At 47.4% G+C, this 14,463-nt stretch overlaps 1 protein-coding gene across 1 annotated transcript; it reads right to left on the reverse strand.

The window, feature by feature from the left end:
• Positions 1 to 1,261: 1,261 nt before the first annotated feature.
• LOC136110802 (polymeric immunoglobulin receptor-like) lies at positions 1,262 to 12,136 on the reverse strand. Its single transcript, XM_065854456.2, has 11 exons — positions 11,922 to 12,136; positions 7,924 to 8,019; positions 7,345 to 7,677; positions 6,781 to 7,110; positions 5,836 to 6,159; positions 5,091 to 5,405; positions 3,850 to 4,180; positions 3,203 to 3,321; positions 2,748 to 2,873; positions 2,544 to 2,602; positions 1,262 to 1,868 (listed from the first exon to the last, which is right to left on the reverse strand). The coding sequence occupies exons 2-11, from the start codon at positions 8,003 to 8,005 to the stop codon at positions 1,737 to 1,739; spliced, it is 2,151 nt and encodes a 716-aa protein (XP_065710528.1). The 5' UTR covers positions 8,006 to 8,019; positions 11,922 to 12,136; the 3' UTR covers positions 1,262 to 1,736.
• Between the last annotated feature and the right edge of the window lie 2,327 nt (positions 12,137 to 14,463).

Below are 14,463 nucleotides of genomic sequence, written 5' to 3' on the forward strand. Positions count from 1 at the left end.
TGGTCTTGCCATTGGTAAGGTGCTGGATATTGCGATGTGGATGTGAGAGCAGCCCTGAAAACACTCATACTGCTGGAGCTGCTGCCCTCCTGTTCACGGGGAGCCAAGCTCGCCTCTGCACTTATTGTGGGGATGTCCATGATTCAGGAACAATTTGGTTTTTATATCCTTAATGAAAACTCAGCGTTTGCAGGCTAACGCAAACAGCCATTGCTCAACACTTCGCTGAGCTACCGTACTGTTTTAATTTCAAAATGTAGCTAATATTTGACTAAAATAGAAATAGACTTGTGGCGTTACTGTAAGACCATCAGCTCAGGCTCTGGCCTGGGTGATGCTCCTCATTCTTTATATGTTATGCCTTGCTATCAGAGCTGCATGTGACCAACACAGGCTCAGGAATTTGAAGCTATCTTTGTGGTTTCTGCCCCTTTTCTCCCGAAAATCCATGGCCCTGTCGGACACCCCGTCACCCCCTCTCTTTGCCAGACGGGTATCAGCCCATCCCATTCCTGTATTCTGGGAAAACTGCTTATCTGCTTAATCACAACTTCTTCATCCTTGATGCTCCCTATGTTGCTTTATCTGAGGGGTATTCAGCTTTCTGTACCCGTTTCTAACTGACAGACAACAGTCTCGTGCTGCTGCTTGGAAAACCGTACATCAATAAATTACTTTTCTCTGTTTAGACATCCACGCTCAAAAATAAGACCAAGAGACAACATTTAATTGCAGTCACTCTCATTTCTGCCTGGATAAAAATGAGGTCGGCCAGGGAAAATGTGTGAGTGACGTGTGGCTCAGGTTTATTAAGCAAAGGGTGGCTTTCCAAGACCACTCTCTGTGGCAGAGGAGGACGGACTGGGCTCAGTTGTTCCACCTCCAAGTCAGAAATGGGAAATGGTTGGTTCAGCTGCTCTGGGGAGTTTAGTCTGTACTATGCAAATGGACACAGTGAACACTGGTGCCTAATGAGCTATATAGGCTGCTGGTAGGTTGTCATGCTAATTAACGTTCATGCTGTGATCAGTTCCTGCTGTTGATGAAAACGCATGTGAGAAACATTACTTGTAATATTGCCTGTTTATCTCCATTAATTGTGGGTTTTTTCTGCTGTCCTGTGCCATTTGCAACACCTGATGTGATGCTGTAATGCTGCAGTAAGAAGAGAAGAAAGCCCCCCCAACCAAATGCACCCTTATTGCACCTTTTTGGGTGCACTTTCCCCATACCCTCCCGCTGACTTCAAGTCCCCCCGGTCTGCTGAAAGCCAGTGGTAATTCTTTATTGCTTCTGCATAAAAACACTTCAGACCATGTCTGGTCTGCAGGTACTGCCCTCTGGGTGAGAAAGCTAAGACGAATCAAAAGCACGAGTCATTGTTCTAAAGGGTTTTCCAGCTGCCTTTAAAAGAAAAATGAGTTATATATGGATTTTTAATGCCCCTTCTGGCCTTTGAGAGCCCCCCATGTTGGAAGAGCGCTGGTGGGGCTGGTGCTGTCACTGGGCTAAGCCACCTGCTCACTCAGACCTGTGTTTCCAGCCCAGCCGCCCTATTTGGCATCAAACGATTCCTCCTAAATCACTGCTCAAAGCTGGGTTTAAGCAAAACAAAAAAGAAAAGGTCAAGCTATAGCAAATCATAGTAGCAATAAATGGTGGCACTTGCTGATGTCTTGCTCTGATCCTCAAGGTAGAGCCAGTCCCAGCTGCTGCCTTGTCTTGGTCCCTCACCTTCAGATCTGACCCTCCCATTTCGGATGGGACATGTCAGGGACAGCGCTGTCCTCGCCGGAGCCGCCCTGTGAGATGGTGTTGGAGGTGAGGAGGTAGGTGGAGTAGGCAAGGTCAGCATCCTCCTTGGAGCTCTGGGGAAGGACAGAAGGACACTGTCAGTGAGCAGGGACAGACAGCAGCAAGTGGTGGGGGCAAGGACAACATTAACAGGGCCATGAGCTTCTCAGGATGACTGGGGCAGACTGGACAAGTGGGACAATACGGCAGGCCATGAGAGCATCACGCCTTTGCTCAACCCTGGGGAAGACTCCGAATATTTGCGGGTTTGGGACTCTGTGACTCTGTCTGTCCCAACGTGTCAGCACCCAGCTCACCTGTCCTAAAGGTTTTACTGCTTTCCTGAGAGTTTCCTTAAATTGCTCCAGCTCAGCTCTTGGCACTTACAACACCCACATATTGGTTAGGGACTTCTAAAAAGAAAGATTTGCATCTGGCACCTTTGGTTATTGCTGAGTGGTGCCACTTGGTCATGATCTTCCCTTTGAAGATCCCTTCCAGCTCGAACTATTCTATACCTGGGGCTGACTTGGTACACTGCATTATTACCTCTGCTAAAATGTGATGTCAGGAAAGGGTTAGGATCCCCCCCATGAAGGCTGATCTGCTGCAGGTGGCCAGATACAGGTACATGGAGAGCACCTGGGTATAAATAAGGCCCCTGGGAGAGGGGATAGCTCTCTTGGCAGAGACTGGAGGGCTGTGGTGGTGTCTCCCATGTGAGTGGCCTTTCTCCTGCTTCCTCTTACCCTTTTTGCCTTTTTTATCTCAGCAGCACTTTCTGGGGTAGCTGCGGCGGTGATGAACTCTGTAGGGAGAGAAAAGGAGGTGTTAGGGTGGGGGGACAGTCCCTGGGCAGGTATTTCTGCACCTTTTGTAGGGTCCTTCTGCAAACCCATCCCTGGCACCCCATGTTCTGGAGATGGAGAACAAGTCCCTCAGTCAGCACCTACCATCCCCTCCGATCTGAGTCTCCTGGGTCTCTTTCACGCAGGCGTTATTGCTCGCGCTGTACTCCTTCACACTTTCAAAGTCCGACATGCTGATGTTGGTCCTGTAGCTCCCGACGGACACCAGATCTGTTGAGAGGGAAGGACATCGATACCTTGCACCCTTGCTCAGAGTCAGTGCAAGCGCATCAGCCTCTGCATGGTTTTGGTGCAAGAAGACACTGTGCAATGCACTGTGCCTGCAGATGGGTGGGCTCTGTCTCAGCCCAGGCACCCTGTGTGCTGGGTGTTGGAGCCACGTGGATGGGGACAGTGGCACAGACCGAGTCCCTCATTTCCCCTTGGTGTGGTGGGGGGACAAGGGGAGCAGCTCAGCCCAGCAGAGATGGCAGCATGCACAGGGTATCACCTTCATATTGCTGATGGTTCTTGAGAGACTAGAAAAGGCAGGAACTCACCAGATCTCTTCAACTGTCTGTATTTAAAAATGGCAAAAGCTGCCACGAGGACCAGGATCGCGGTACCAGCAAGGCCCAGGGCTAAAGGAAGTGTACTGTGGCCCTGGTGTTGATCAGAGCTGGAATGGAGGGAAAAATAGATCACTAAGCTGTGAAATGCATTTCTTTTAAATTATTCAAGACTGAGTAACATATGTGAATGTCTGGCAGTCCAAAAATGGTATAGGATGATAAATCTGAGTGAGTGTGATGCAATTCCAATAACAAACTAGATCCCAGCATGTCACGGGGATAAATAAATGTGTAGGACAGAGGTTGTACCAAAACAGCTGCATCAGCAGCTTGGTTATGAATGAGGGAAGGAAGGCTCTCTAATCTTGACAGAATTATTTTCAATTAGTTTTTCTGTATCTGGAATCTCTTGTCATTCCCTTCTGGGACTGTATTTTCTTACTCGGGCTAGAGATAGATTTCAAGTCATCTCGCCTTTTGCTGCTTTTCCTCAGCTGTTTTGAGCTAAGTCCTTTGGGAACAAGACTTTTTGGTTCTTTTGCTGCTAAGCTTTATGGGCAGTGTGCAAACACAGTGCGAGCAACAGGCTAAGAAAATCTTCAGCAATAGTTGGCAGAGGCTTGCAGAGAACTCACCTTTCTGAGTCAGCTGCACCTCGCACTTCAGCATCACTGTAGGCTCTTCCTTGGGGAATAAAACCATCTGCGGCAGGGCTGGGGACCTCGGCAGGATGATGGTCCTTGGTAGGGATGGGGACATTGGCAGGATGAGGGACCTCAGCGGGGACCTCGACAGGAGGACGGTCCTTGGTAGGAATGGGGATGTTGGCAGGATGAGGGGCCTTGGCGGGGATGGGGAGCTCAGCAGGGATGTTGGCAGGATGAGGGACCTCGGGTTGGCTGGGGACCTCGGCAGGACTGGGGTCGTCAATATCCAGGAGGCCCAGGCTGCGGCCGGCACCGGTCCCTGTATTTCCAAAGGAAGAAAGGGAGTTAATCGCATGAGCATCAGCGCGGAGATGGTGACGCAAAAACGGGTTGGGTGTATTTGGTGCCTATGGGACCTCAGTGGGTTTTGGCTGTGTGTCTGAGGCTCTTTAAAATGGGATTTAGAGATCCAAAATGATCTCATTCCAAATAATTTATTGAAAAAAAATCTGAAGTTTTCTCTCTCTGCCTATATACTTTTGAGAAGTCTTGCATTTCTGAGTTCTGCCTCTAACATTTCCAGAACAAATTTTGAATACTTGATTTGCTTTTATTTCTAGCTCTTTGCCCACCAAAGGCAGTGAAGTGAGGATGTTTCTCTCTGTTTTCATTTTTACCATTATCCACTTGAGATAGTTGTGTGTGGGTGCTATACTTTTTCTATGGTCAGCTTCTAACAATACCCCTCACTGAGAAAAACGTCTTAATTCCAAAATACTGCACTGAAGTTGAGACTTAAGCCCCTTGCTACCCAAGGGGAGTTGGTGATAGCCCTTCCTTTCCTGCTCCCTACTCTTTTCCCCTTTATGAAGATAATAAGCAAGATGTGTCTCTGAACTATGTGCCGTCCTTCACTTAAGAGGTGTCAGATGTTGCTTAATCTAAATGATGCTACAAATTGTCCAAGCAATTATCAGGGATAAGGGATTTTTAGACTAGTAGGGTGTTTTTTTTAGTGCTTTTTTGACTGAGAATCGGGGAGAAGTAGAAACCAGTGAGTGGTTGAAAACATCTATGACATGCTGTGCAAAACCAGGGTGATCTTGGCACCTGGGAGGCTGCCTGGATGAGGGTGCATCTGTTTTGAGGTGCTGCAACCTAGTGGGTATGGAGAGAATTTTTCCCTCCGCCCGAGTCCCAGCCTTGAGGAGCCTTTTCTTGGAGCTCACCTTCAGTCACCTCCAGGTACACTGCCATGGTTTCCCCAAAGAGGCCATCACGCTTCACTCCACACCAGTACCACCCTTGGTCTGTCTTGGCCACCGAGTCAAAGCTCAGGACAACGGTCTTGTTGTCAGTGTCACAGGTAACGTCCAGCTCCGACTGCCTCTGGTCAGCAGCTGGCATGGGGGTGCAGCTGGCATCGCCCCACTTGCACCAGTATTTCTGGTAGGAGTAGTACTTGCAGGGGTAAGAGCAAGTTAAATCCAGCCGTGAACCCACTTGCGCCTCCACTTCCTTCTTTCCCTGCAGTCCTGGCTCTCCTGTGAGGGCAAACAGAACATCAAGGCTGATGTTAGTGGGTTTGGTGGTGGGAATGGTCGTCAATGGGGAGTGGTGCTGCTAGAGATGGCAAACTGGGAGATGTATCTCTGAGGGAAAGTGGTCCTCACATTGCTAAGTGGATGTTAAAGATGCTGTATATGCAACTCTGAGTGAAAGCTGGTTATGGTTTGTTTTTGCAACACTGAAGAAACACTTGCATGAGAAACTTCTATGAATATTTTCCCATCAAACTGAAACATTTTTCCATTTTAAAGCTACTGGGGTGTGGGAGAATGGGCACAATGCATTGTCTTATGTGTAGACGTTCAGAGCTGGACCTCACATCTCTTCCCCGCTCCTTTGTGGTGCTTAGGGGGTTGTTTTGCACCTACTGAGCAGGCAGAGAACTGACAAACCATGAGCTCGTACCATCTATGACCTTCAGCTCAACTGATGATTGCTGCTCCTTCTCCTCGTCTGTCATGCACCAGTAATAGCCTTTGTCACTGTCCTTCAGCTGGTTCAGGATGATGGTCATCGTATTGTTAGCCAGGCTGTCGACCATGGCCACTCTTCCTTCATATGGGCCTGACACGTACCCAGTGGTGTCAATGATCCGAGCGCACCCATTCTGTCTCCACTTGCACCAATACTTCATTGAGGACCTTTTGCGAGGCTCATAGTGGCATTCAAAAGTTACCGAACTTCCTTTTACTCCGATTATTGTGGGCTTTACTTGAGGAACATTCGTCTCTAGAGAGAAAAATGACATGAGCAACTATAAACGTCTAACTTTCGCCCATGTGGCACTCCCCCAAGAGAATAAATATTATGAGATCGAACAAAGGGGTTTTGGCTAAAGCAAGGCTCGGCAAAGCTCAGGGGTACAGGTGGTAGGGGACTGTTCTAGCACTGCTGGGAATTGACCCTAATGGGTCTGTCAGGCCTTTCTTTTTCCCAAATTCTCTGCGTGGTTGTTGGCTTTGTGTACTGATGTTTCTAAGTCCCTTTGATAGGCGAAGGGCACATCTTCTCCCTTCTGTCATTTTGATATTTAAGGAATTAAGACCGGAAGAGAGAGTTTGCTTGTCTCAAACTGGCAGGCTGACTTTGCATTCTGGAATTTTGGGCTAGCCAGGCTAGGGAAGACAGCTTAGCCACTGCTGGGAAAGTTAATTCTTGATACAGGCTCATTAGTGATGGTTTAGTACCTTACAGATAGTTAAATGAATAGAAAGAAGTATCTAGATAGATGAGAGGATAGGATAATAGCACTCTGCAAAGGGAAATTAAAGTCGTTAAATGAAGTGACACCGCTAGTGATGGTTCAAAAGAGACGAAGAAGGGAAAAAACACTGGGAATAGTTCACTCACCCTCATAGACATGCACATCCAGCTCCTTTGTTTCTCCGTTCTCCCCATACTTGCCAGCCCCACACAGGTACAAGCCCGAGTCTTCCCAGTCCATCTGGGTTATCACGACGCTGAAGGAGCCTGGAGACTGCTCGTTCGTCAGCAGAACTCTCCCCGTGTAATCCTCGTCAACATTCCCATGGCTATCGACGATGTCGTGGCAGCCGTCTTTCTCCATCTTGCACAAGTATTTCCTCATGCTGTCGTTGTCCTCCCCGAAGCTGCAGGACATGGTCAAAGTGCTGTGCAGCTTCACGTAGAAGAGCTCAGCTCCCTCAGTTTCATGAGGACCTGTGCATAGAGAGACCATAGTGCTCACCAACTGCTCCATCAATAACTCTGTGCAACTCCCTGACACCTCAAGAGTTTTATTTTTATTATAGGTTTACTCTCTACTTTGCTATATTATATGGTTGCATGCCACTCCTGGTCAGAGCACGATCTACCCAGCTGTGTCCCACATCTGTCACACATTTCAGGAGCCAGAGAAAACAATACTTCAAGGAGCCCCAAGGGTGTAATTACCTTCAGAAACATCCAGACTGACTTTGTGGGAGAGCCCTCTGCCATTGATACCGATACCACACTGGTAGGTGCCTGCGTCTGCCGCTGTGAGCCCGGAGATGTCGATCTGGAAGTTTTCTGCCTCTGGGTAGTCGGTGATGGAGATTCTGCCTCGGTAGCCTGGAGCAGCGTAGCCGCTGGTGGAGGCAACGGTCCTGCAGCTCCTGCCCGATTCCCTGCACCAATACTTTCTGTCGTGTCTGTTCACGCGGGTGGGAGGGTAGAAGCATTTCACAGTAATAGAGCCATTGAGCAGACCATAGACCTGCCCTGGTCCGAACACGGGGCTTGAGACTGCAAGAGAAAATTGTGTTGGCTCTAAATTCTAGTTGTGCTATGTGAACCCATGGGACTGCCGAGGAGGTCGGGTGCACTGAGGCAAGCATGGACCCTGGGCATCGTCTGATCTTAAATGTCCCATGGCAGTGATGGTCACCGATGGGGTAGAGGCACTCCCTGAGCCCTGTTTTCCCCCTTATTAATGTCACCTCTGGTCCTAGGCCACCCACAAGATTTGTGCCCCAGACAGGTTGCACTTACTTGCTGCCTTGGGGGGGTATCTGCTGTTTGCCGATTCAGCTGGGAGAAAAGCAAGCAAAAAGGCAAACGCCAGTAAAGTCATTTTTCTTGCATTCCCTGGAAAAGACATAAAAGTTGCTGAATAGTTTGCAAAATGACTAAGGTAAATGATCAAGTCATCTAATAATCCTTGTGCCTGAAGGATATGAGGGTTGTGGGTACTTGAGAGAAATATAGCGTTTGATGACATCTATCAAGCAATGGGATGGGAAAGAGGGAGCCGATAACTCTGCTCTGGTCTGCGTTGCTGCACGACTGCCCATGGGTCTCACCCCAACACCCCAATCTTGCCTGAACTGAGTGTGCTGATGGTGGGAATGTGCATTTCCCAAGCGTGGCTGTTGATCTACCTGCGTACTCCAGGTTCTAGAGGACACAATAGGTGCCAAAGAAAATCTTTATGAACATTCAGGGGAATTTGATTTCATGGTATCAAGTGACACAGTTTTATTAAGGGTAATTCCCGGTAGAAGAAAAAGGCTTTTATTTCCGTGTTAAGATGAAAGGTGTTCTGTTGTGTGCTCTTCCTTGTATTGTGATTTTTAATTGCTCAGTAGCCACTTGTCCATGACTAATAATTAACTCACTGAGAATGAAAAATGCTCTTTCATACATATCCCAGGAGTAGCCAGCAAGACAAACATAACATATTCTGCAGAAAGCAAACACCGTGGCACAAAAAGGGCCTTGATATTTGCCTCTTGCTAACAGCAGCTCCTCTGGCTGATGGTCACCTCATTGCCCTCCAGCCCTTGCTCTGCATTGCCAGCAGGATTCCAGTTCAGCTTGCCCTTTCTTGGTAAAATCTGAATAATCTGTTAGCCTGATTCCTTCCCAAAGCAATCAGCTACTTCAGGGTTACAGACAGCATAGCTTTGCACATAGGAAAGAGTTACCAAGACCCCTTTTTTTCAAACAAAGATATAGTTGTGCCCAGGAAGATGTGTGCAAAAGTGGTGGCATCAGGGTCCTCACATGCCTGTTAGGGCAGGAAAGAATGTTTGTGTCTCTGAGGACACGTGTGCACTTGTGCCTACACAAGAACAACAGTTCCTGGGTGCTTGCATGGCCAACATCTGCAACTTCTGCAGCTCTGAGTTGCCTTTAGTCCTGTTTCCTCATGTTGTTAAAACCTTCCCACACTCACTGAAGGAATGAATGAATGAAGGAAGAAAGCTGCCATGTATAGCAAGTCCGAGCAAGCACAGCCACTGCTTACGTAAAAATCCGTGCTGTATTTCCATGCTGATCCACTGAGCTGGATGCTTGAAACCCCTTCTCTGCTACCTGTGCTGTGTTGCACTCTGAGACTAAGACTTCCTAGTCCAGAGAAATGGCACAAAACGAGCTTTGCTGGTCACTCTGCAACAAGCAAGAGCTGTTCGAGATGCTGGAGGAGAATTTCATCAAGATATTGGTAAAGGAGCTCTAGTCCCTTCTTGCTTTCAAAGAGCACTTGCTGCTGGATTTGCTGTCTCTAGTCAGAGCACAAGGTTTAAACCTCAGAGCTCCGGGGAAAAGGCCACCGATCTCATATAAGACGGAGTGCAAGTAAGTATCTGTGTGAGTGACCCGTGCTGTGCTTCTGGAGGTGGAGGGGGAGCTGGAATGAGAGAGGAGACTGAACAGCAAATGTTTGCAGGGGGTTACAGAAGCATCAAGTAGTGCTGCTTTGCTATGTGTTGGTGAAAGCTGCCCTGGAGCTGACCGTGGAGGCAAGGCTTCATTTCAACCTTCATATCCAGATGCACAACCACATATATATACCGTAATGACAGGCAAAAACTCCTTAGAGCTTGTAACATATTTCCGTAAGTTGGATTTTGTTATGTTTCTTTCTGTCACTGGTGCATTAGAGCTCGTTGTGCATGTGCACTGCACCAAAGGGGCTTCACTGGTCAGTGCCGAGTGAGACGCGGATGCGCTGCGATGGGGGTTTGGTGCGAAAAGCCGTACAAACGGCAAAACTACAGTGTACTTTACAATATAATGACCTTCTTCTTTGCTTTTCAGCTCATGATAGCCAAATGTTTTTGTTATCTTAGTATCACCTTGACAGTGAATAAGATGATCTGGTTTTATTTGGTATGTTGCCATGAGCTTAAGCTTCACTGCGTTTTGCTTCTGCTGAGTGACAAAGGGAAGTTTTAATGTTGTGTATAGAGCTCTGGGGAAGTCAGAACCCCTCAAACCTCACAGTCACTCTCCCTTGCCAGTACGGACATGCCTTCAGTGTCTCTAGCCATAGAAAGTGGCTTGTGATGTATTTTCAGATTTATAATGATTTGAAAGAGGTCAGGACCCAACCCCTGAGTTACGCAAACCTGAACAAGCAGCCACTCTTGCTGGGTATGAAATGCCAGGGTTCAGCTCCCAAAATCTGCCGACTCAGCTGCAAGGCTGGGCTCTGTGGAATTGGGATGGCCCTAATGCAGCTTGCCAGGGATCAGCACGGTTCAACCCATTAGCTATTAACTATTGCTCTTACCTGTGACCAGTGTCAAGGACGTGCCACTGGATCAATAAAACGTTAAGATTCAGTCGTCACGCTTGTATTTCAAACCTAGGAGTACTTCCATTTTGTAGAATGTTTACTGCTATTCAAATATATGAGAACTAATAACTTACAGAATGGAGTGCATGGACAGAATGGACTTCTTGCTGCACAATGCTGGGGCTCTCTACAGCTTTATGTTGCTCATCAAAATCACAGCATAGGTGGCCTTACTGTGAGTTTTATTTGCTGTAGTGAGACGGGGGAAAGCCACCACTCCGCTTTCATGGAGTTATGAATGAGCGAGCAGCTTGAAGACAAAAGATCAAGCTGACCTAAACACATACAGAAATGAAATATTTCACGCTCCAAGACAATGCCTCCTTTATAATGTGGAATGAATAAACAGTAGGCGCTAATTTGGTGATGCAGTGAGCAGAAACAGCTAGGCAGTTCTTACTGAAGGTTATAAGGATTTACTAAGAAATCAGCAGTTTTTGGGAATTTCTGCAGTACTTGTGACCCTCCCAACTAACAATGTTTGTAAGTGCCCGTTACACATCGTCCTCTATGAGCAATATATCCTGGAAAACAAATGCAAAAGAATAACCAGACAGCCCTGACTGAAATTCCTGCTGAAATTGTGCTGCTGCCCTAACTTTATGTTCCTTTAGACTGTTATTTGCTCCATACGCTAACCTGTTGCTTTACAGATATGAATGTCATGGTTCATTTGTTTCTTGTCTCTTGGGCTGGAAAGTGAAACCAACTCCAACCCTATTAAACTATTATTCTACTTTAACATTGTTGATATTGCAAGGAGCAGGAACTTCCTATAATCCAGCAGCACTTACTGTACAGCCCCAGTCTGTACAGAGAGGTTTACTGGATGGAGGGACAGTGCCAGGGCACATAGGGGTGACAGCAGCACATCCCATTCACTTACACTTCAGTATCTATTTATCCTCCTTTTATCTGTGCAATCTTAATAGCTCTTCAGAGCTTGTTTAGGACATAACTGCTTTGGTTATCTTCTTAAATTTCAGAGTCTGCATCCCTATGATTATCTCCATGCTGCGATTCCAAAGGCTGTAATGACCACAGGTTGAGTTGCAACAGTTTAGATTCCTACAGTAATGTTTGCTAACATTTCTTACCTTCTGTGTTAAAACTTAATGCAAATATCGCAATGATAATTAACTTTTTACAGAAAGGAAAGATTAAAAATCTACTGCAGGGAAGAAAACATGAACATCATAAGCCTGATCCTATGTTTCTGACCTCCTTTGAAAATAAATCAGCCTGGACACCTATTTGCTGCTTTTTCAGAACTGCTGTTTCTCTCCACACATCTGTGAGGAAAAGTCCTTAAAAGTGTCTCAGGACTTGTATTCTTCTCCTTGCCCGTCTCAAAGCAGCAGTACAAAAGATTTTGCATTTCAGACAACGAAGCAGCATTACTTACACTCCAAGATACTTCTGCAGACTGCTTTGAATTCTTGCTTTTTCTTTTCAACTGGCCGCTTCTTGTGTTGCTGGTGTTGGTGGTCGACTCCAGGACCTTCTCTGAGTGTCCTGCCTCCCTGTTGCAGCCAGACACTGGGCTCTGGCAGTGCTGGGCTGTTTTAAATACTCCTCATACCTCTAGCCCTGCATTTCCACCTATTCTGCCTTAAAGGAATAGCATCCAAAAACCCTGGCAGGTGAGCACCTCCCCACGTGAGTGCAGAGAAGCCAATGCCCAGCGCAGCTCTGCTGTTATTTACCTCCTGATTGCAAGTGGCCGTTGCACAGCAGCTGCCCCATGGTGCCTGCGTTGGGTCAGGTCCATGGAAGGTCTTCTGCAGCTGCGATTCCTTGAGTTGAAGATGGAGACCTAGACCTGGCACAAAGCCACAGGGGAGCCCTACGGGGTCTGAGTCTAACACAAGGGTCTAATCAGCCCCCTCCTCTTTGTTAGCATTGCAACCTCACCCTTGAGTTGTGACCATGTTTCCCATATCCCGGGCAGGAGAGCCCATTTCTGCAAAGACTGACCTGGCTTCTGAGCTTATAATAACCCAAACCAACAGTGGAATAGCTTTGGAGGGCAAACCTGGACAAAACCAGGTCGTTGTGTGCTGGGTTTTTGTTTATTTTTTAAGCTATCGCACATTTTTTGGAAACCAGTGTCCCTAAGAAGCCCCTGGTTGGCCCTGGTCTCTCCTTTCCCTGCTCTCTCCAGCCCCTCAGCCTCATGGGGAGAGCAGGAGTCTGGGTGGGCAATGGTTGGTCCTGTCTGTGCAGACCCAGAGTATTGCAAACTCTTTAAAATGAAAAAACAATTAACAGGAGCTTTGCTGCCATCCTCAACCTCGCTTCTCTGCTCTCCTGCTCTAGGGCCCAAATACAAATTCCCCGTGAAGTGTGGAGTTGTCAGAAATGGAACTGCAGGAGACAGGAAAATTAATGAAGATGAAGGTATTTGTGTTGTGTTGGATGAATCATGAACTTTTCTTTACCTTGTACTAATGATGCCAAAGCAGTTATTTCTTCTAACTAGTGAGTCAAGTGAAGCTGTTTGTGGCTGCTCTCAGTGAAAGCTGATGAGCGTCAACAGGATGGCAGCTCCGGGCATTCCTGTTGTGCCTGGGAAAAGTGGAAGCCTGACCTGGAGTTGGGATGTTTAGCAAATTTGTCAGATCTTGAAGGCAACCCTGGAAGTGCTTGTCCTCCAGCTAGGAGTGTCATGGTCCTTTCTTTCCATGAATGTGCAGCTTTTGAGGCGAGGAAGGTGATTTTGAGGTTAGGAAAGCTGTTGCTGTGCTTGCGCAGGGCGATCTGGTGGGGATCTTGAGCTGAGAGTAGAGCCACAATCACTCCTAGACGGGAACAGTCGCTGATCCCCTTGTGAGCAGCATCCTTCCCATCGGTGCTGCTCCTCTGCCTGTTCTGCCATTACTCTTTATTTTTGGACATAGAGTTGAGCTTGCTTGGCCATGATAGGCACAGGTGTGTTTGCTTTCCTCTCGCAGGCACCTGTCCTTTGGGTGCCAGCACATTGGCTTCCCCGTTCGCCTCATCTCAATCCCGCAATTTGCAGGGGATGCATTTTAAAGGCTTATGGAGGGTGTGCAGGGGGAAGGCAGCACGGCCATGGGTTAGGAAATCCCGGCAAAAACCAGACATGGGGACCAGCAACCGCTTGTGTATCTCAGGGAAAAGAGGTTTGTCCAAGGCGGATGAACCGTTTCTTCAATCACTCTGCTCTTCGCCCTTAAGGTTTCTGGTAAAACACATCTGTTGTCCCATGCAAATATATTTACTTGCTTTAACAGAAGAGGAAGCGTCCTCTTGCCAAGTCACAGGTTCCAAAGCACTTTGGCACCTCCAGAAAACAAACAACCCCGACTTTGCGTTTATTTTCCAGGCCGAAGCACAGTTTGCAGCATGGCATGCAAACCAATGCTGCTGGTTGGGTCCGGACTGCGTTTGGGCTGAACAGATTTGATTTTGAAGCTGTGGATAGTTCTGCAGAAGAGGTGGAGGCAAAACAGCACCTGAGAATTTTGGTTTAGATTGAAGTTGGATATGGTTTACACCTTACAAAATGAACTAGTGGATAAAGACTTAAAGAAAAAATAATCAGAAAACTCTCATTTTTTGCCTAGCAAACCTTCAGCCACGAGGGTCCTTCCTTCCCACGCCTCCTCCCCAGCTTTGCTTTTCCTCCCCTGCAAGACCCAGCTGGGGTTGCACTCAAATAACTTGATTTACAGCTGCATTATTTTATTATCTTTTCTACCAATGATGTAGCAAGTGGCTTTCGAGCAGCCTGCGGGGATTCAGCTCTCGGCTTCTGAGCAGAGCAGCAAGCAGCACCGGGCGCTTCGCCGTTTGTAGCCGTGCATCAGCTTTCCATAGGGAAATATTCGAGCTCATGTATATGGGGGCTTTGATGGAAGGGGGTTCTGCCTCAAGTCTTCATCAGTTGCCTTGAAAAGTATTCTTTTCCCTGGAGGGTTGCT

Source organism: Patagioenas fasciata, chromosome 21, assembly GCF_037038585.1.
Source record: "Patagioenas fasciata isolate bPatFas1 chromosome 21, bPatFas1.hap1, whole genome shotgun sequence".
Classification (NCBI taxonomy): Eukaryota; Metazoa; Chordata; class Aves; order Columbiformes; family Columbidae; genus Patagioenas; species Patagioenas fasciata.

Excerpts from the sequence above, each read along its gene's own strand:
- LOC136110802 (XM_065854456.2), bottom strand. The coding sequence starts at position 8,005 with ATGACTTTACTGGCGTTTGCCTTTTTGCTTGCTTTTCTCCCAGCTGAA. Across the intron at positions 2,603-2,747 it reads GACTCAGATCGGAGGGGATG|AGTTCATCACCGCCGCAGCT; the intron begins GTAGGTGCTGAC and ends CTCTCCCTACAG. Across the intron at positions 1,869-2,543 it reads AGATAAAAAAGGCAAAAAGG|AGCTCCAAGGAGGATGCTGA; the intron begins GTAAGAGGAAGC and ends GTCCTTCCCCAG.